At 43.3% G+C, this 22435-nt stretch overlaps 1 protein-coding gene across 8 annotated transcripts in view; it reads right to left on the bottom strand.

The window, feature by feature from the left end:
- The window catches only part of CHL1 (cell adhesion molecule L1 like), a 138257-nt gene that overhangs the window by 44041 nt on the left and 71781 nt on the right, over nt 1–22435 (bottom strand). For 7 of the 8 annotated variants that reach the window (XM_037386358.1, XM_037386361.1, XM_037386354.1 and 4 more), the window contains 5 exons: nt 15019–15208; nt 12904–13009; nt 11073–11263; nt 2222–2344; nt 948–1118 (listed from right to left, as the gene is read on the bottom strand). In XM_037386358.1, the coding sequence (XP_037242255.1) occupies nt 948–1118; nt 2222–2344; nt 11073–11263; nt 12904–13009; nt 15019–15109 (682 nt within the window). In that variant the 5' untranslated portion in view covers nt 15110–15208. Of the gene's footprint in view, nt 1–947; nt 1119–2221; nt 2345–11072; nt 11264–12903; nt 13010–15018; nt 15209–17939; nt 18102–22435 lie in introns of all 8 variants that reach the window. The other variant, XM_037386357.1, reaches the window with a different exon arrangement.

The raw sequence follows: 22435 nt of genomic DNA, 5'->3' as shown, positions 1-22435 counted from the left end.
TATGAAGGGAGCAGGCAGTCTCAGCGAGGGGCACAAGTCACACCAGAAACTATTACAGCCCGAAGAGATTCAGGCAAAGCACGATGGATCTCCAGCTGGTACCAGCTGCCTTCATTCCACTGGCTTCTGCTGGGCTTTGCTGGTTTCATGCAGCTGAGTGTGCCCTAAAAGGATGGGGTTTTGTGTTGGGTTTTTTTTTTTTTTTCCCCTGGGTATTTTTATTCTTTTCCTCCATTTCTAAGACTGATAGTTGTACATCCCATATATTTAGTGGCTTCATGCAGCTTGAATTAGCAGTTTGATACCACAGACGGTACCCTGGACAAACGACGATAGGACAGCAAACCCCACAGCCCCGGTGAGACTTAGGGGCAGGGAAAGTACCTGCAACCATCTTTTGTATAAGATCCTTGGAGACTACAGGAACATAACAATGTTAAATTAAATAAGTAAATAAAAACTGATGTTCCCTACACAACATTTCATTAAGGAAATGGAAAATGCCTCATGTCGCTACTGATGCTCCAGGCATCCTGCAGAGACCTGGAAAGCACCATATTTCCCAACCATGTTCTGCACCTCGATCAAACCAGGGCTGTGCCCAGGGAGGAGGTGGCCATCCAGGTCCTCCAGACCCGGTGAAGCCCCATCTATCGGTAACCTGCAAGAGAAGCGGATCTCCCCAGTGCATTGTTGGCTTTCACTGCGGGGAGAACAGCAGGAAGACCAGGGAACTTCTGGGACCCGACAGCTGCAAACAGCTTTTATCAGTTGAATTCAGCTCTTAGAGTAAGGTTAATAACGCAGGCATAAGCACAGTAACATGCATTTTCTTCAGAGAGAATCGCATCAGAGACACAGGACCACACATCTGCATTCGCTGATGCCTGGGGAGTTAAAAAGGAAAAAACAACAGAAATCAAGCAACTGCTCAGCCACAGACTTACAGCGGGAAACCTTCAGCGTCATTGGCATTTTCTGTACAATTGTCCTCAGCCTTGGAAATGCTGCAAAGCAGCAATAATCACTCCGACTGTCATTTTCTTCCACATTTGCGAAGTAGAGATCTCCCTTAAGGCTCATGGAGACCCTTTCATCTTGCGGAATGTGCTGCAAATCTAGCAAGAAAAAATAATTATGATATGGTAATGATACTGAGCTGGCTCACCAATGCGACTACTAATGCTCTCCTGCCATACACTCGCTTCCAGATACAGGATGTAACTTTGAGGCGAGAGAGGGAGAAGACTCAGCACAGCCCATGGGTTATTTACCAATATTCAACATACAAACCATAACGGAATTATTTTTCTGTAACAATATATATATTTACATATAAAATATGTGGAAAATAATGGTTAATGAAAAACTGATGATAAAAAAAATACTCAGTACAAAGTTCCTGCTCAGGTGAAATGACATTTCCAGCACCTCTCTCCGATACAAAGGCCTGTAATGGTGACACGCTGTCCCCATTTAGAGATGCCCCCCCACAGCTGGGCTGCCAAGTGCTTTGCTCTTCTGTAACTACAGATTTACAGCAGAGCAGTGTTAGTACGAACCCAGGCTGCTGCACTGTCTCATTGTTGACCCAGCCAAATGCAGGTCTGTGCTAAATACGTATGTCAGGAGTAGAGAGGCTGCCATGTGAGATCAGAGGTGTAGTCTGGCACCCTGTCTCTGCAAGTACTCGGTCAGCATCAGCAACAAACCCCGCGTGGCACGGAGGCAATCCGAGTTACTCTGCTTCACAAGAGCCAGACATTCCTGCAGAACACCAATGCTGAAGAATAACACAACAGAAACCCACAAGGAACTCATTATCCATACCTGACAGATATTTTTTTCTTAGCATCGTAAATCAACTATTAGTTTATGAAGAAAGGAAAACAGAAATGATAGAAATAATATATCGACATATTTTATCCTCCCTCCTGTAAATGCAGTAGTTCTCATTACTGGTAGACTCACTTACCAATACATAAGCTTTCTAATATCTCATATTTAATAATATATTGTGTCAATGCACTCTACAATTTATGCTATGTAAAAACATACCTGCAGTCTCAATTTTTCAATTTTGTTTTTCAATACCCAGATCTTTTTCCTAAGCACTTGCACAATTACCATTCCCATCAATTATGAATCCATAATGAAACTGCTCTGGAAGACAAATGTTTTGAGTCTCTGCATATGAATTGTGTAAGAATTGTTTACTTACCGATATTCATCCAATAGATATGCAAAGGCGGGATGCCTTTTGGGGGGTTACAGTGCAAAATCACAGAATCACCATGCTCCACATCAAGAGGCTCGATTTTTTCTTTGGGGAATTTTGGTACACCTAAAAAAGCAAAGAAGTTCCTCTTTTATCGTTACCTTTTAAAATTTTGCCCTTTGCTTCCCCCTTAATATACTTATTAATAAATACTGACCTTAACGTCAGCCTTTGCATTCTCTGCCTCCAGTTACTACCATTATTTACAAAGTGATACAAAGTAATGATGCATTTTACTAAGCGTAAGAAACCTCTGCTGCATTCCTCATTCATACAGCACACAGACTGTAGTATTGAAACCTAGTACTGAACCGGATGGTGATGTTTAACCCTTGTCTGTGATGTCCATGAGCTTCACTTAGGCTTTATTTTAATGCATTTATTTTCAAATGCTTTCTATAGCTCCGTTGTGTGTATGGTGTGGAAGGGACGTCTCAAAGGCACACGGAATCGCAGCCTGAGGCCAAGACTGGTGTAAAGGACTGTGGGCTGATGGGTCGCAGGCTGTTCCCAGGAGATCAGAGACCAGTCTGGGAGTGCAGGATGTGCTGGGAAGTCTTAGCTAAAAAGCGATTCCCAAGAAGCCACTGCAAGTCAATGCAGGTGGGGACAGACATCAGGCAGCTATTCTGCCCTGTGCCTGGAGTCATCCCAATTCTTATCCGCCTCTAGAATCAGATGAAGCAGAAGTGTGGCTTGGAGACCATATTGCCTCCTCAGCCCCTCAGGTGTAAAACCTGCTGCGCAGACCCACAGAACTCCTCAGCAAGCTGGTCCTCTGGGATGCAGAGACAGGCTTTGCACAGAAGAACACGCAGGGGTGCACAAGGGCTGCACTATTTGGGCATAAATATAGGTTAAATAATTAATGGATCAAGGACTTGTTTAATCACCCAGAGCAGCAGCACTGATGCCAGCAGACTGTTCAAAGCCTGAACCACGCTTGGCAAACCTCAGCAACCTGGCCAGTCTCGGCAGCCCAAAATGCAACCAGAGCATATCCAAGAAAGGGGAAGCGGTGCTAGGCTAGAGCCCACGCCAAAGCAAGCACTGGGAGCCTGCAGCTCAGAGATTATTGCAAAGAATTGAGTCTGCAAAACATAACCACTCCTTAAACGACTTTAGCTAAGAGAGTTTCAGGGTTGATGTCATCTGCTTTCATTTCAGGCAAGTTCAAACTAGCAAAAGTTTCAGTTCAGGCAACAGCACATTTAACAGCAATTAAACGCAAATAAGTGAAAGCGTCCTGGCTGTGCAGTCAAACTGGCACAGCAAATATTGCCATCCTGGTGTTCAAGTCATGACAGGGAGCTCTGATAGTAAACTGAAACATCAGTGGTCCAGCAGCTCCGCAGAGTATCTGCAGCGTCACGCTGCAGGAGTCGGGCCAAAGGAGGAGGTGAGAAACGCAGGGCCAGGACTCCGAGCAGACTTCACACATTGTAGGGTTAGTAAACATAAAAAGAAACAACCACTATAATGCTGATTGCCTGAATGCAGACTGTGCATAGATTTTATCTCCAGGAGGATTATTAATACATTATGAATTCTTAGGAGAGGCAAAATGGAGCTAATAAGAATCGCTCACTCGGTAGGTGACATTTCAGATAACAAAGGCAACTACATATTCAAACCCAGTATGTTCAATAACCTGTAGTCTCCAAGCCCTGGAAAATATATCTGCTGACTTCTAGAGAGATGGAACATTTCCTAGCAGGACAAAGCCAATTCCTTGATCTTAAGCTTACTTATTCCCAAAAGTACATCACTCGCCCCAAAACTTTAAGAGAGCTGGATCAGGCGAGGGATAAGGGATTTCCGACTAAACCAAAGAAACCAGCAAACAGACTAATATTTAGATCATTCCTCTAGGACATTGGAAACTCTTGTTCAAACCAATTTTTTGCCTCATTTGGCACAACTATATCTGGGTCTCCCATATCCCAGGCGGGTGCCATAACCACTGGTCTTCTCAATCAATTTCTGTAGCGAATAATTACAGAACTGTACAGAAATATAGCAAGTCCCACCAGGAGACAGTGAAAAATCATGGTCTCAGTGCCATCAGCTGCAGCACAGACACTCGTCCCAGCGCGGGCCCAGATGTCCCCTCGGGGTCTCACTGGGGGAAGTAGTGACCTGAACCCAACCGTTCCCCCCCTCCAACAAACACTTGAACCCCCCCAGGTGCTCCCACGCTGCTTTGTTTTGCTTAGTTCATTGTGAAAGACATTGGAAAACGTTGATTTTTCCCCTTCAGTGCATGACTTTGAGCGTTTTGAACCCTTGAAGTTTTGCAAGAGAGGAAAACTCAACTTTTGTGATAAATTCCTGAGCCCAACCTTCCGACAAGTGTATCTCCTTGCTGGGGTCCCATCAGTCTCAAAGGCTAGAAAAAGAACTGCACTGAATTCTGCATGAGGAGATTTATTAGAACCAAGAAACTACTCCTACATTAGGCTTTGGCTCTTGCGCATTAGTCTTCAGTATGTATATGTAGCCAGAATTTCTATTTGTTTTCCCAGTGTTCCTCTGTTTTAATTAGTGGATATTCCAGAATCAATCACTACTGATTTGTGGCTGATCACAGAAACTATCACAGTTGAATTAAGCTCGAAAGTATCATACAAGATTAATTGTGCCATGAAAGTGTTTAATACTGTATGGAGTTATCAATGCAGCACATGGACACTGTAAAATTTACAGCCAATTGATCTCTTTGCAGCGATACCATTAAAACTGTCACGTCAATCTTTCATGCAATTCCCCACACACGGATATAATGAGAGAGGACAGAGGATCCAGCATAGCTCCAAGTGCTACCTCTCACATATCCATAACACAGGGGAGAACAACATTATTTAATGACTCCGACAAAGGCTCGCTGAACTGCCAGCAGGATGGCTCTCATGACACAAGCAATCAAGTGGCATGGATGAAACTGCCATAGGGAAGATGAAAAACTGCACACCTGACTTCTGTTACGGAGACATCTTCTAAAAGCCCACTGTGACACGTAAAGCTCTCAAAACACTCTTGGGAAGGGCTTCGCTGCCCAAGTATTACTTCCTGACACGGCTGCACCGTGAAGGCTGTACCACACTCCAGCCCCAGAATTTCAGTGCTTTACCAGCGTGTAAACCCTGGAAATGGAAGATTATCAGTGTCCAGAGTCATTTGTGCAAGGAACCAGGCTCTGTTTAATCCCTGGGGTGACTCAAAGTTCAGTGAGTGAACTGTGCTTCGGATTAGGCTGAAATACCACTGGCAAATTAGGTTGGCCGAGAGAAATTTCAGGAAGGAGCCTGGGGCACCCCCTCCTCCTTCTGAGCTGTTCAGAAAATGCAGCGTCTCAACAAAAAGCAAACAGGAGGGAGATTAGTACATTGCAATATCAAATCTAAAATTGAGTTGAGCAGTATGGATTCAGAAATACGACAACAAGTTGGGGTGCTGCGGTCCCCAGCAGGGCTGACAGGTACCGACCGGCACACTTCGTCCTGCAGCTCAGTTTTTGCCCTGCTGCTGGCTACGGTGACTCCACACAACTGTGACTGTATCCAGTGTGGCAAATTATACCAGTTTCTATGAGAATGGAGCCCATCCAAACGGCTATTTCACACGTTTCTGGGTGAAGCGTTGAGAAATTTAACTGCAGGAAAAGGGTTTCTCCAGGTAACTGCAGAAGTCCTTGAGAACCCTGTGTCTGGTTTCTACCGGTATCTGGTGTAAAATGGGAGCCAACTCATGGCAAATCAGCAAGTAGGAAATATTTTGGGAAACTCTTGTTGGAAAACATACACCAGGTCTGTTTTTATAACCTTCTCTGCAGATTCTGCTGGAGATGTGTCCTGGGCTAGATGGACACTTAGCCTGACCCACCATGGATATTTTTTACATTCTTCTATGCAAATAAATCCTTAAAGGATGTAAGAGCGAGGGTAAGTGGGAATAGTCAATAAATGTCCATATCCTAGAAATTCCCAGCTCCTCAGACACCTTAATTACTAGCTGACTGATTTGTAATACACGTCTATATCTTGTGTATTCAACACATCATATCAAAGTATCTTAAACGTGACTTGCAGCCACTGACCACATAAGTTGTACTGAATGCAGTTGCGGCAGCTTCCAGTACTCATCTCAGTGCATCAATTGATATTCTGATCCATGTAGCATAAGCAGTAGTTAAATCTGTAATTTTCATTGCAGCCTTTGAACTGTTTATGAGATATGATCCTTCTTATTTATGGATTTTTTTAATTGCTGCATTAAATTGAAAAAGTTAGGAAAGTCTAGCTGTCAGGAAGACTGTGGCTGTCAGTCCACTCTCTCGGAGAAGCTTTTATGATGGATGGATGGATGGAATGGATGGGTGGATGGAATAAAGTGATGGTCTTATTTTCTGTATAGATCTCTGTATCGCCTTTTCCAAAACAATGGTTGCTGGCAACAATCAGAGTGATCCCAACAATGCAGATGGCCAGAAAAGCTGTCAAAGGTTTGGGACACTGGTTTAGGAGGCAAGAGGTTTAAACGTAATTCCCATTGTCTGCAAAGTCTCCCTGAGTTCCTCTCTTGTGTTTCCTCTTCCATAAAGGGAAGACTGAACACGTTCACAAAGCGTGTTACTGAGACCTACTATTGTAGTATTAGCACAATGTCTCTTAACGATTTCAATGATTTCACAATATTCAGATCTGTTGGGGGTTTTTTGGCTTTTTTTTTTTTTAAATATTAACACATGTTTTGCTTTCTTTGGGAATTCTAGAACTAACATCATTGGCATAGCGCTGGACAGTTTTATGTTTAGGCTATGTTCCATCCTCAAATCTTCAGTCTTTTGGAGCAGCAGCTTTGGAAATACGAGCATAAATCTTAATGCAGTCTTTTACACTACAGTTAATTAAAGAAGTCTAAACTGTACTACTTCTCTCCTTCCTCTGGCATTGGTCCTACTCAGTAATTCAAGCAACAGATTCCCTAAATACAGGAGGAGGGTAGCTGAAGTCTGTGTTCTCACCATTTAAATTCATTTTCATGCTGCATGTATCTTGTAACAATCTGGACTTTGTAAACCATGGAAACATATAAGAGATCCACGGACCCCATTCTTCCCCACTCTCCTTAATGTCATCATATATAGGGGAGGTGTGGCATTTTCATTATGTATGTGAGATTTAATGATCATTTCTGCTGACATTTCTATTGCTTTCCTGGAACGACTACTGTGAGTAAACAATCTTTTGTTCTCCTTTTCAGCAGCAACCTTACAGACCCAGTATTCTACTACTCAGTGTAAATGTAATTTATGAAAAAAACTGGCCTAGTCTGACTTGCTAGGTTTTTCTTCACTTCATTGGCATAGTGACTTGCCAAGTAGCTTACATTTTACTTGAATACAGCTGGCAAAGCACTACCACCTCTGCATCATTATCATGAATGCATGTAGTGATCTCACATGTACCAGTCTCTGCTTCAAAACCTGTGGGTGAATAGAGGTAATTCATCCCAAACTCTTCTGTGTCAGTGACTGCCTAATTTACATCGGATCTGTGCACCAGCAGCTCTCTTTCACTTGACCACAGTTGTAGACTATCCAGCACTTTAGAAAACCAAAGGTGTCTCTCTGAATCCTGATTGAATTTGCAGCATCTACATTGCCCCATTAAGTGAAAAACTTGATGGCAGAAGAGTGTGAATAAAAGTAAATGTGCTTTAAAAGGTTGTGGGAGTTTGGTAAATCCCTCTAATGTATTATCTGTACCATTTACTTATTTTCTGGATTTAGGACTTTGCATGTATTAGCACTGAAATTTCTCTCATATCTGATATCAACCATGTTTGCAACTTCTCTATTAATTTGTTGCTAACTACCCCTAGTATATTTAATATCTAGTCAAGCTAGTATAGACTATTTTTCTTTAAAAGCAAAAAATATCTGCTCTGAGTACAGATTCAATAATCCCAGACACAGACATCAACTCATCCTGGTTTTACATTTTTAAGCAATTTCTTTAGTTCAGTAGCAATGGAGTATCAGAACATTCTGCTGCTGGAGGTGACATACTTTCACTGAAACATCACACTGAGGTCTTGACTCCTCTGAAAATTAATGAGTCTGAGCCATTTTGCTTAAGAGAAATCGTATTAACCCCCACTGCCCTGGCCAGAATCCAAAATGAATAATTATGTCCTGTCTAAAGCTCTGAGTAACTGCGTCACTCTCCTGTTCCCGCCTGAAACTCCCGTTGACATCAGCAGCACTGTCCTACCTGTGGAGCCAACTTACATCATTAGTTCAATAAACTTCAACTCACTGTCCTAAAACTTTGTGCAGCTCTCCTCTGCTCAGGAATGCTATTCTCCTAAAGCAACTGCAAGTTAGTAGAGACTAAACCATACAGCAATAGCTGTAATCTTGGTAATTCTTCATCAAACGCAAAGCTTCTGCATTAGAGAATACTATGTAATACAGTGCAACATTAAATGAATTTCCCAAGGGGGGAAAAAAAAAAAAAACCCAACATAAAACTGTCCGGAAGAAAAATAAATCATGTCTTTCATGAGGAGCACTCCTAAAAATACATTCAGATAGCATCCTTAGGAGCCCTCTCCCAGCCCCTGCAATGTGTCTTGTTTTCAACGTGACCACAGCACCACGACTCTCCCACCCCCTGCTATGTCTACAATGCTCCTCAGGATTATTTCCTATGGAGAACACATGACAAAAATGATTATGCATGTTTCTCACAGCCCATTTCATCCGTGTTGACTTGTTAGAAGTAGGTGTTGTAGGTAGCCATCTCCTGTCACTGCAAAGGCTGAGAAGACTGTGGAGACACCCTCTGTCACGTGGACGTACCAATTCCACATGGGCAAGTGCTTTCAGATCTCCTAACACCAAAATATTGTAGGAACCTGGGAATGCAGGATCTAGTCTGAAAAATAATTCCACTGCACTGCTGATTCTCTGCTTCTTCTATGCCACCCAACTACACCACACAGTCTGCTTCACTTTCTCATCCTGCTCTGTGGTGGAGCCAGGGAAGTTCCTCGTCCTTCCTACTCATGCTAGGAAGGTTCTGTTTCAAGTTTTTCTTTTCTAATTTCATACATTTTGATCCTGAATTTAAGACCAATTGTGTGTTCGCCTTCCCATGTTACTTCCAAACTACAAGTGCCTAAATGCGTTAGTACAAAGCCAGTTGTATCAATGCTGTCCTAATCAAGACCTTGAACTGGGTACCAGTAAGTTTCATCCCACTCCTATAAACCTGGTCCTTGAAATCACCCATTTCCCCCTCTGCCCTCCCTCTGTGCTAAGGATGGAAGGGCAAGTTTCTAGGATCAGTCACTGTCACTACTATGTTTTTGAGCTCGTTTCTCATTCCATTCTACGCCTTTAATATTCTCCCCATAAGTATTTATACCAAACCCTGAATGCTACTGATATCAGCCTAACGAACGCGCAGTTGACTGGATCACTTCCCCTTCAGCTTTCAACCATCTGCATCGGTTTCTATTTTGCAGTAATAAACTGCTATTTCTTCTGTCCTTCCCCACAGCTTCTGATTTCATGTTCCTTGCTCTGAGATGTAGACCAGATTGTCCTCCCAATTTCTGGGCACTCAGTCACGGCTGCCAAGCTGAAATATTACAGTCTTATGATACTTAACAGCATTTGCTTTCCAATAAATGTTTGGAAAGCGAAAGCATCACATAATTCCTAATCCTTTATCAAATAGACTTCTCCAATATTAGACAGATCACTAAATTTAACTCCAGAGACCCCCCAAACTCACAAGTGTCTTTTACATCACTTCCCCAAAGTGACCTGACTCAAACCAATTTTGTTTTCTTCCTATTCCTTTATTACCCACTACATTTTTAATATATTTCTAACATTATTTCACGATCTATGCCATCATTGCTACCTTTCATGAACAGCTAATACCTTTCAATAACTGTACTGCTGTTAAGACAGCTACTCTGCCATTTTTTCTGCTATTTGTTTTCTCTCTTCAAATATTTTAATTTCTGTATTGTCAAGATGTGCTGGCATCAGCTCACAAACAAATTGTCTCTGCTCAGATTAAGTAAAGAATTTACCAGACTGCAACTCTCATCAATATTTATGCTTTCTCCTTTACAGAAAGAGAAAAGAATTAGAAGTGGAAGCATCACAAGAGCAAATAGTGTCTCTAAACAAATATGAATCAGAAAAGAATTCTTATGGGTTTTAGGGCAAAGGCAAAGCAAGTGCTTTATAAAGGCATTTAAATAGTAAATCAAAGCAAATAATAATTTTCTGTCATTGAACATTCAGCTCTCCTGAGATGGCTATTAAAAAACTTACACTAATTTACCCACTAACCCACCCTCTAGAGGCAAAGTGGGATAGACGATTCTCAGCAAGGAAAAGTAAATAAATGTTTTCCAAACTAATGTTTCTGGGAAAACATATACATAATCTACCCAATTGACTTGTATTAATTAGAGTTGGTGAAGGAGTGTCAGTATCAGCGCTTGGAAGCCTGTAAGGCGTTGATAATCCAGTGGTTCTGTCTGAAATCCTGCATTCAGATTTGGTTTCTGCCCTCAAAACCAGGAACAAAATAACATAATGCCAGGGAGCACACAGACTGTTTCCTTCCAATAGTCACTGAATAACAAACTGTGTGTGTTTTACCATACACCAGCCCAGAAACTAGTTCTTTCCCATTTAATTTGAGGAAACACAGTTTTTGTATTAAAAAATCCAAACCAACCAAAGCAAAGTAAAAGCCCTTACTTGGAACAATTAGCTCAATTTCTTCTGACATGGCAGTTCCCAGTACATTGGATGCAAAGCAACGGTATTTCCCTTGAAAACTGGTGATGATTCCACGGTTTTGAATCACAAATGTTCCAGAGTTGTTAGATGCAACTATCCTCGGGTCAGATAATAAATCGAACGGTTTTCCATCCTTTGTCCAGTTAAAGCTGAAAAATAATACAGGTGTTACAAAGGACAGGTCACAGAACAGAGCACACTGTGGTACAAAACTAGTGGTAAATTGGGTCCAATAGTGTACTACTAAAATGAAAGGGAAAAATTGATGTCAAAGGAGAGAGTTGAGTGATAAAATGACCACTGTGCTCCTATAACTTGTGTAGCTACTGGGCATGTCTCTCCTATCGGACACTTTACATTTGGATAACTGACTGTGACATGAGATCAGAATACAAAGCTTAAGGCAAGGGCAATAAACAAGAGAGACTGTCTGTGAAAGCAAGAGCCACACAGTGAAAGGAAGTAAAGGTTTGCAAAAAAAGCTCCTTCTGTAGGAGAGTTGGTACTTCTACCAGCAAGAACTGACAGGAGCTCTTTCCACCATCTACAGCAGACACCACGGCTCAACCCGGTGCAAACTGAGATGACTCCACTGAGTTTCTCCTGGTCTTGACATAGAATCACTTGTAGCTTTGATGCTACCGGGGTGTGATTCCAATGAATGCTGAAGTACTGGTCATAGTTTATCTATCTGGAAGTCTCAGATGGACTGAGATTGGGCTAAACTGATCCAAAACCCAAGACTGTTGGAAATTACAGTATAACATGCATTTAGTGGAAGACGTACCTTTTTCAACATTTTGCAGTGTTTTAAGAGAATACATTAATGTCAACAGAAACTTATTTTTTAGCACCTCACTAGTATTGGCAAAACTGCCTTGTTACAGTATGGAGGGGAACACAGGTTCCCACCGCCTAATCAGCACTACCACATTTAAATATACCAGAAAACTTCTCATTGATCCACTGAGAAACAGTGAAACAAAGGAGTTTGTTACTATGCTACAAATCTCTGTTCAGAGCTCAATTAAAATGATAAAATCATCTTGATATAAAGTAACAACTGCCTTTTTAAAGCAAGTTTAAATTATGTCACAGAGAAAGAAGGGAAGGATTAAAGTGTAAAAATGACATGCAAACTAGCTATTAATTTAGCCCATACATCAGCCAGTGCCAAAGTCTCAGGAGGAGCTTTTACTATGTTATTATTACATTTTTGTTAATCACATTTTCATTACAAATCTTTTTCCTTTTTACAGTGGTGTAAAACACATAAAGCTTTGGCTATTTATTTGAGTAACTCCTTATGTGTATATCTGAAACCACCACAGACACGATGATGTTAGGTACAGACAAGGCATCTGATAAAATGCAAATGTGATCTCTGAATACACGGTTTCACTGGGTTGGTGGTTTTAGGGTTGCTGCGGAAAAGGCAGAAGGGCAGCTGGGACCCTTTGACTACCCTTACACACCTCCTATCTTTTGCAGCACAGCCCAGGCAAGCCTTTTTAAATCACGGGGTGAACGTAGCACATGGTAGAGAAACAAAACATCTCCTGACAAGAAAAAGGCATGCTGCTGTCAATTCCCAGAGCAAGCAGAAGAGAAGGAGCAACAAAAGCTGAATGACCTCAATGGAAATGCAAACCTTATTGTCGCCTCACGATGATGAGCAGGTCACTGCACCTCAGCTCTTCCTCCCCTCTTCAAAACCAGAACAATGTTTGGCAAAGGTTAAAATCGAAATTAATTGCTGCTTGGTTCTACAGGTGAAAGCAGTACTCACGTGGGCTGTGGGTTTCCTCTAGCTTCACATTTAATTGTGAAGTCCTCATCAAAAGGGTAGGCAACCTGGGTGTGAGACTGCTCCGTGATTGTTGGAAGCTGTGCAACTGAACACAAAGAGGTACCGGGTTACAGCACCATCCCAGCCAAACCGCGCTCTGCTCAGGCCCTTTCTTGGAAAGGGACAATGTCAGGATTGCCAAACTCCTGCAAACGGCTGCTCAAACAGAAACCCCAAAGGATGACAATCATCATCTTCCTGGCATCGGCACTGCTCTCTGCTCCCCCAAGTGACCAATGCCATGGCCTCAGCAGGCAGGGGACAGCTCGGCAACATGCACCGCGCTCCGCCAGCCGCCCACAGGCATCGCCTGCACGCGAGTCCACGCATGGCCAACCCACCCAGGGCACGGGAGGGCTGCAGCCATGCTAAAGCTAAAGCCAAAGCCAACGTGTGGGTGTGTGGGCCGGGGAATCTATTCAGTGGTGGTCAATAACCAGCTTTTTAATCCAGGCACAGCTATACACACATGAAGAAGCAATCTGCTTTCTCCATCCTCGATAGAATTGCCAGGAAATCCATCGACTGCAAAGATGGCTGAAGTCCCCCTCCGGGGTGCAGTGGGGGAAGAGCTGTTTCCAGTCACATGGCCACACAATGATATTTCACTATTTTTTCAAAGGGCATTACAGTGTTGTGAATGTCTGTGTAACAGAGCCACACAAGGGTAAATGCCTCCTGCGGTGGAGCTGGCGATAACAGGATCACCACATCCGTATAAACAGCCAGGAAGAAAATTCATCTGCTCTTTGGTTTCTCTTTCAAGACCAGGAAACTCAAAGCTGGAGCAAAACGTGGTGTCTTGCCATACCATGTGGTCTCAAAGCTGAACACTTCGAAGCCCACCAGCTTCACTGATCAGACATAATTCCTTTTTATTAAAATATAAAACGCTTCATTAAAGCAAATTAAGGGCTAGGTGGCTCCCCTGTGTAGGTATATAAAAGCAGTGGATGCCCAGACACTTTGCCCCACGCTTCACAGTCACAGCTCCCCTTGTGCTTTATTTAAACACAAGGAGCCACTGCGGTACCTTCCTCCAGAAAAACCTTCTGCTTCCAAATGCTGTTAAACAAGTTTGGATAGCTTTAGAAAAATACCCTGGAAACCTGCTTGGTTGCCTTCTCCTTTGCAGCCAGGGCTACTGGCAGACCCCCAGAGTGCTAACAGCTCATGGCAGGTCCGCTTGATGCCCTGAAACTGGCCCGTGTCCTACTCTGAGGCTACAGCACCCAAAGCCCTGCAAAGAACCTACATTTCTTTTTCCTGAGGGTTATTTATTTGTTTTCCCCCACTGTCATTCTTAAAACCCAAATATTGCTGCATTTTGCTTTGTTGTGGTTTCCTGCCCCCCAAAAAGCAACCTGTAGTTTGCAACCCTCCTGATCCATTTACATTGGAAAAAAACCCAAAGCCTGGGAGGTCTGGGCTGTACTCCAGACAGTGGGGTCCACTGGCTTTCATTGCATTGTCCCCCACGAGCTTCATCCCGTATTTTACGCGTGTCCTGAAACCACACCAACCATGTAAAACAGGCAGTTTGAATGCATCGCAGCCGGAGAGGGATAAAGGAGGTGCTCCCCGGGGCGGTATGCAAGGCGTAGGAAATACTTCTCTGGGGACTAATGTATGCCCTGAGACATACACCTGCTCCTTTTTCAGACCGAAATGGCAGGTTGCAAGACAAGTAAGTAAGGGTATCTGTACATCAAACAATCTTCCGGGAGATTCAGAGGCAAAAAGGCAAAATGAGGAATTTATGTGAAGGACAAAACCAAATCCTCAGAGCTAAGCAGTACGTTGGATCACAAACACCAGGTATATTTTATTAGACAAGTTTACTGCTATGCTTAAACAAGTCCATACACAGTAGCTTACATTTTTATCACATCTGAATTTCCCAAAGGCCATGTTCTGGCAGAATTAAATTCAAAATGGAACAACTGTAAAGCAGGATTTAATTTTTTAGTTTGGGGAAAGGTAAAAAAAAAAAAAAAAAAAAAAGAAGATACCAAAACAAAACGGCAAAGTGTTCAGTAAATAGCTACAACTCACCTGATAATGGTATTTCAATAGCTGCTGCCAAACTCAATACAAAGAAAAACAGGCATATGGTGATCCCTTTTGTGCTTAATAGCATCTCCATCACTCTTCTGTAAACAAGGAGTCCAAACAGAATGAGAGATACCTTATGCTTCCTCTCACCGTCACTTCAAATCAGACGTAAGGATGTGAAATGGAAAGTCTAGCAAGGAGAAGAAACAGCCGTATCAGCTTATAATATTAACTTAGTTTTAACAACGTTACTGAATTAAAGCAATACTTCAGGATTCGCAGCTAAACTGCAATTTGCAGTAAGTGGTAGAATTTCCTCTCCTCTCTTCCCACCCCCTGGATTCGGGAAGGTCCTCTATTAAATTTTTGATAAAAAATACACGCACAACAGTACAAATCCATTACAGCACACAAGTATAATTATTTTTTGTTTTGCAATTAAAAGTAGGGACAGTTTAAAATATGGTATATTTGTAATCATTCCAGTTCATAAATTTTTCTAATGAGAGTTGTGTAAGTTGGAAAGTAATGTAACATCCTAATGAGAGAAATGTGGTAGACTAATGACCTTGTTCGTAAATCCCATATGTCTTTTATCTTTTGTTTATGCTTAAAAAAGGACACAATCTAGTTCAGTTCATTAATAAGGACCAAAGCACGAAACCTTTGCCTTTCCTCTATAATCTCAAAACTACTATAAGAAGGTTTTAGACAATCCATTATACATCCTTAGGTTCTGCATTACAAGGCAAAAACGTCAGATGGGTGCCAAGAGGAGAGACATACTCAGCTCTAACAAGCACTTAAGTGTAACACACAGAGGAGTAAAGGAGAGAGAGTTCTACAAATGTGGGTGTACGGAGGATTTCAGTTGTCAGCATCATTCACAGTACCTCAGTGAAATATTAACCGGTGTAAGATGCTCTCTACCTGTGCACCTAACACGTAGCACTTAAGGGACCTCAGTCTCAAGAGATTTTAGCCCTCAGTTGTCAAGATAATTTTGCAAGAGCAAATTTTCAAGACAAGGCTACTGTGCTGGAGGCAAAGACAAACCCACCAGCAGCCCAGCCCTGCACGGCACCACGAGCTCCAATTCAAGCGCCCAGCTCGCAGGCAGAGCCGTATGAGCACGGCAATGGATTTCCAGACTAAGCCTGGTTTGCACACAGCTCTTGTATCTTTGCACATCCCACCCAGTTAATCCACGGATCAGAAAAGCAATCCCGGGATCACCGAGAGCAGTTGGCATGTGGGGGCAGGCAGGAGGTGGGACCTGGGCAGCACACCGGGGATGCTCGCCCTTCCCCAGCACAGCTGCCTGCAGCTGGAGCGGAGACAGCGCCGAGCCACACAGCCCACATGCTCCAGTCCATGGGTTTTTCTCCTGATGGTTGGTTTGCTGGACCGCTACAAAACACAGGCATAAAACAGAGATCTCCCGTTTACCCTGCACACTCCCTCTTGCATCAGCTCTCGGAGACGAGCAACAGGTTGTGCTGTGTCCCCTTCTTCAGAGTCTTTAGCAGGATAATTTCTGTCCATGTGGTCTCCAGTTCATGTGGTCACTAGTTCACAAAAACTTTCTTGAAGTCAACGTCTTTGAGACCAAAATTACTGGGTGAAGATTGAAATTGGCCGACAAGGGGACGTGAGACAGATTCGATAATCGCATAAGCTTCATTTGTTTAGAAATGAGGCTAAAAAACAGATGTCTTGTAAGTATCTCGGGCACCGAGGGCTCGCTGATGGAAGAAGCTGACTAATCTGCTTAGTGCCTTGCTCCGCAGACGGGGCTGGCACAGAAGGGCACCAGCAGGGACGAGGGACCTGCTGGCTGAGCTGCCACCCCCAGCCTGTGTCTGGGTTCAAATCAGGCAGAATCGGGCAACATCAGTAAGCGCTGGTTTGTGGCAGTCGATACTTCCCTCATTTTTATTTCTCCTAGCTCTAACTTGCAAGCAAGAGACCTTTCCAAACCCCAGACCAATAAAACCTGGAGGGCATCATAGCACAGGGGGGTGCCCACGACCCACAGCCACCCCAGCTACCTGAGTGCTGCACTTCTGTAACCGCAGCACTGGGCTCTCCTACCCTGCCTTACCTGGTCTTGGCAGATGCTTAGCTCCAGATCTGTGTCATCCATAGTAACACAGCTGCTCTGACAGCAAACCCTCTAGCCACACAGCTGCAATTTAGGCTCATCAAAATCTGACCAGTGCTGCTGCTTGCAGATGGTGCATTAGTGGTGGCGAAGCCCTCTTCTCCCCCCATCTGCTGACAGCTCCCGGGACTGGAGCAGCCCGTGTCAGGATGCCAACCAGAGAAAGGGGAGCTAAGACAACAGGAGGTGTGCAGCTTGCTAAGGTTGCAGACTGAGGAGTAGGAAGTTTCTTTTTATATGACTGATATAAAGCATTGTATAGATTCAGATTAAAATCAAGAAAAAACACCAAAACAGCTTGATTCCTTAACCAAACCCATTAGCTCAGACTTTTTTTTTTTTTTAATAAAGCAACAGAGAGCAAAGAAGAAATGTACTAAATGAAAAGGATATCCTTTATCACGTGATACGACTTGCCTCTGCAGGCTGCTGTAATTAGTTGTTCTGTCTAGCGCCTCACTCTTTTTCCCTGTGTTGAATACTAATGCAGGGACCGACAGCACCAGCATTTGGAAGCAGCGAGCACTTGGGGACTGATGGCGCTGGACTTGTGCACAGCAGTTGGATACTTCCAAAGGCCGCTTGGAAATTTCCCTGCAGCTGCATTTAACCTCTGCCACTTTATTCTGTGGCAGTTTCCACGAGGTACAGTCCTGGGGTGATGTGAATTAAGCAATAGTATCTCTGCAGAAGTATTTACCTAGTGATAACTATCCAGCAAGACAAGCCTCCCATTCACGCGTTATATAAATATTACCCTTAATAGAGTGGTGGAGGCGTTATCCTGGCTGTGCCGGTTGTGACAGCAGTTGTTGGGGAAGGCTAACACTTAATGCACGTCTCCATCGGTTGTTCCTCTGTGCCCTGTTCTGGGCAGCGATCGTCGCCAGCAGACGGACAGCTGAGACATACGTCCTCCCTGCAAGGAGACCTGCGTCAAGCGATTAACCTTATTTAAGGTGATGTATAGACAGGGCTGCCAAGCGTTAGGCGTTTAGTATGGCTGTCACGTGTTTAGCTGTCCTACCAAGCCTCAGGCCCACAGCTCAGCTGAAACTGCAGAGTCCCTGATTAAATCACTGACATTCCCTCCCACCGCCAGCACCCAAACAACCTCCAGCCCCTTCCTAAATGAGCAATATCAGACATGCCCCAAACCCCCACCCATCCCGGCACTGAACACAGCCGCCTACCCAAACTTCAGGCAGCGCGATCTTTCACTCTTATGATGATTAAAGTCCAAACCAAAATTTCTCATCTTGTGCCAGTTCCTAGAAAATGAGCAATTTAACTGCTTAAGTAATTTGGAGAAATAAATGAGGGAGCTGCGCAAGCACTTGGCAGCTACGGGCAGGTTTCGGTCTCGCCAGTGCCAAAGCACGGCTCTGTCCTGGGGTCCTGTGAGCACCAGCAAGCAACTTGCAGAACCCTGGGCCTTGGTAAAAACACCAGCCCTGCTCTCCGAGGCAGTGTGCTGGACCAGGCCCAGAGCTTGCTGTGGACCCCTGTTTTCTCCCAGGAATTCCACATCCTCCTTTGTTCTCACCGGGAGATGGCTGCAGCACCCCTTGCACCAGGGAGGGGGGCAGAAGATTCCTGATGAGAACCTTTCCTCGGCACAACAGATGAGCATGTATCGCTACAACAAATGTTACAATAAGATCCCTTCTCTCCCTTTTTCTTTTCCCCCTCCTCCCTCCTTTCCTATCTTTATGTTAGCTTTTCTCCGCCTCAGGCTTAAGTCAAGTAATTTGAATTCACTGCAAATACTTATCTGTAGTTCCTTACCTGCAATTCATTATTTACTGTGCTGTTCAGTTAATAGTAAATACTGATCGCTCTAAGGACAGCTCATTTGTTTATTTAATGAGCTGCCTTTAACTTACATGAGCAAATCTTTCAAAATATCAGTATTTCTAAGGAGTGATGCAGTTCCAAGATTCTTTTATTGTACACCATTGCTTCCAGAAGCGTGTAATACAAACATTGGACTACTAAACAAGAAAAAAAAATCCATTTATCTCATCAACCTAGTGAACAATTTTCCCTACATGTAATTACTACATTAAAATTGCTCATAAATAGTAGCAGGATGACAGCCAAAATTCCCAGATTACTGGTCTACTGCTTCCAAGAGAAATTGTACTGCACTACTAAATATGGCACCAATCTCAGCTACTCAGTTCCCCCTTAAAATATACAAGATTTGGACCTTGTGTAAGTCCTGTACAGCCAAATATTCATGAAAGTACTGGATTCCCACAGCTTAATACTGGTACATTTCTGGGCTGACCTTTTCATTAGCTAGAATCAGATTTGTCAGTAACATATACGTTTACAGAATTGTTAAATAAAAGCCACCAGTAATTAGAAATTATAACCTTCAGTGTGGCCTGAATTACAGAATAACAGAACAAAACTCTGGAAAAAAACAATTGTTCCCTGGTATAAGAAATAAAAATCTGGTTGTTTAATTATACTGTATGTTACAAGTTAAGTGACTCTATAGAACAGGAGCTTAATTAAATACTCTCACTCTTTCTCAGTTACAATCACAGAAGAAGAAAAAAAAAATCCCAGACACAGTTGCAAAGGTCCCCCATCCCCAAAGAACATCAGTCCCTGCCCAGAAGTGATGCCTTTGCCTCCATCCCTGCACCACGCACAGCTCCAGCTCAGCCTGGCCCTGGCGGCTGGGGGGGCTCCCACCCATGCCCCCATCCGAAGGCAAGCCTCCTGAAGCCCTGCCACCTCTGAGGGCCTCTTTGGTGAGGCTGGTGGTATGAAACCCAGAGCAGATGAGACTTGATCAAAGATGTCAGTGAGCAACCTCATGTGCTGAGGTATTTGAGAGTGGGGGGCAGCAGGGATGCTCCACCTGCCTGCTCCACCACTGCTGCTCCGAGCTGCACACCCCGGCTCAGGGGACACTGCGGGTGACACCTATAATGACAAGGACTTCAACTCAGAAAGTGTTCATCTCCACCCCAGTTATCCTTTACGCCCCTTTCTCCCCTCTGCTGCAGAGCCTTCCAGCAAACGGCTGACAAACAACTCGGGAGGAATGAAAATGTGTCCAGCGTGGGACATGCAGTCCCACAGCAGCTCCCAAAGAGGGGCCATGGTCCCCTGGGATACAGGCAGAGCCCCAGGAACATGCAGAATTGATCACCTCTGTGCTTTTCCATGCCACAAGTGGGAATACCTCCCTACTTCTCTAATTAGCTAAGAAAGGTTGAGATTTATGCTAGTGAAACCTTGACCATAATGCTACAGCAACAATATCTATGCAGCTACAGTTCTTCCCCCCTGCCCCCCAACCCCGACATCACCCCACCAACCTCCCAGGCAGAGTTTAGAAAAGATGAGAAGCAATATTCATAAGGATCCTTCGTTTTACTTCAGGTGTCAATGTTAGACACAGTTTTTCCCCTAAAAGCTTTCGGACGCCCCTGTGTTAGTAACAGGGAGAAGATAACCTTCACTTGACTCTATCCCAATCACCTATTTTTGGTTGTTGTCAGTTCCCAGAAAAGCAGCCCATGATGCATATGCTGGAGGTGATTAAAATAATCATCCAAATCAGAAAGATATTCTTCCTTCCGTGGTAAAATACTTCCAAATAGACTGTAGCACATAGGCAGGAAGATTCTTTTTTTAGATGCAATTCTACTCTCAGGAGGTTTGGTGGTAGAAGTCTATGTATTATTTATCTTGCCAAGGACTTTATAAATATTATTGGACAGCACATGTGAAATAAAAGTTTTCAGTGCAGTTAAACAACTTTGACATTATTTCACAAAATTTATGTGTTTCAAATACGATTGCAAGTATTATGCCTTCCCAGTTTTGTAATACATCAGTCTTTCAGCTTCTCAAACCACAAAAAATCTCTTAAAAATGTAAGAGAATGAATATAAATAATCAAGAAATATGTACACAAAACTGAAATATGTTCCTGTAGCACAAGCAGCAGTAAAACTTTCAACTCAATAAACAATGTAAGTATCAGAATTAAGTTCCCTGGGATGAGGTTTTAAGAAATGAATAGGGATTCTGGGAGCCCGGCTTGTCAGATCCCGGTTTTCTGGAAGAGGAGCCAGACACGGGCCAGGCAAAGCCTCTCCCCGGCCGGGCAGGCACAGCAGGGTGACGGCTGGTGCCTGTCCCCGCGCTGGGGGTCTGCTGTCACCTGCCTGTGACCAACGTCTCTGATGTTTGTGCGATTGTCTGGAAACTCAATTTATGCTGTTTCTGCCTGAGATCTACCCTGAGCTGAGGGAAAGCTGAAAAGGTGTACAAGCATCTTCCCTTCCGAGTGCCTGACCCCCGAAAAGGCAGCTGGCACCAGCTATCCATTTTTGCAAATACTCCTCATCTGCTCCCAACAAAATCCTAACGTGCAATGCCCCTTGGGTCTCAGCAGATCGCACCTTATGCTCTCAAACCGTTTAAAAGCTAGCTCTAAATGGTTAATGATTTCTCTGACCATCGCTCTGCCCATATAATGGCACAGCACCCGACAGATTTGATTTAATTTGTTTCATACATCTAATAGCTGCAGCACTGTACTACTAAATCAGAGAGGAGGACCACATTTCTTAATGCCTCGCGTGTCTTTTACACATGGACAATGACTGAAAACTAAAGAAATGTGCTTTCTAATCAGTACAAATGATCTGCTTGTCGGTAGCTTTCTGCTGACATTTGCCAAAGTGAACCTTCTTCCTAAGATCTAGAGTCATTTGCTGCCAAAGAATGTGTGGTCTTCAGATTTTCCTGAAAAAATTAATAAATGGATTCCCTATTGTCATTTCACCAATATGATTCATACAAACTAGATTACCCAAATACTACTATTTTTTTTTTCTTTTCTTACACCTTCCAACACACTCCATTGGATGGCTCCTCTCAAGTCAGCAAGAGTTTGGTTTTTAAAAACTGTGGAACTGAGCAACATTTCTGGGAACACATGATATTGAAACAAAAAGTAATTTGTCGTTACTCATTTTACTGTATCTGCTTAACCTACCTAATGTTACCTGGACATGATTTAGCCCAGCAAAGGACGATCTGTAAACTTTAAGTCAAGCAATCTCAAATAAAACTCCCCTCTTTTGTATTTGTTTCCTGTGAAAATTCATGTGAGCAAGCTTAAGACCTGGAACGTTGGACAAACCTACCAATTTAATACAAATTATGCAACTGCTGAAAACAAAGTTTGCTTTTGCAGCTGTAGATATTCATAACAGG

This window comes from Falco rusticolus, chromosome 4, assembly GCF_015220075.1.
Source record: "Falco rusticolus isolate bFalRus1 chromosome 4, bFalRus1.pri, whole genome shotgun sequence".
Classification (NCBI taxonomy): Eukaryota; Metazoa; Chordata; class Aves; order Falconiformes; family Falconidae; genus Falco; species Falco rusticolus.
This window is presented reverse-complemented; position numbering and strand designations above follow the sequence as displayed.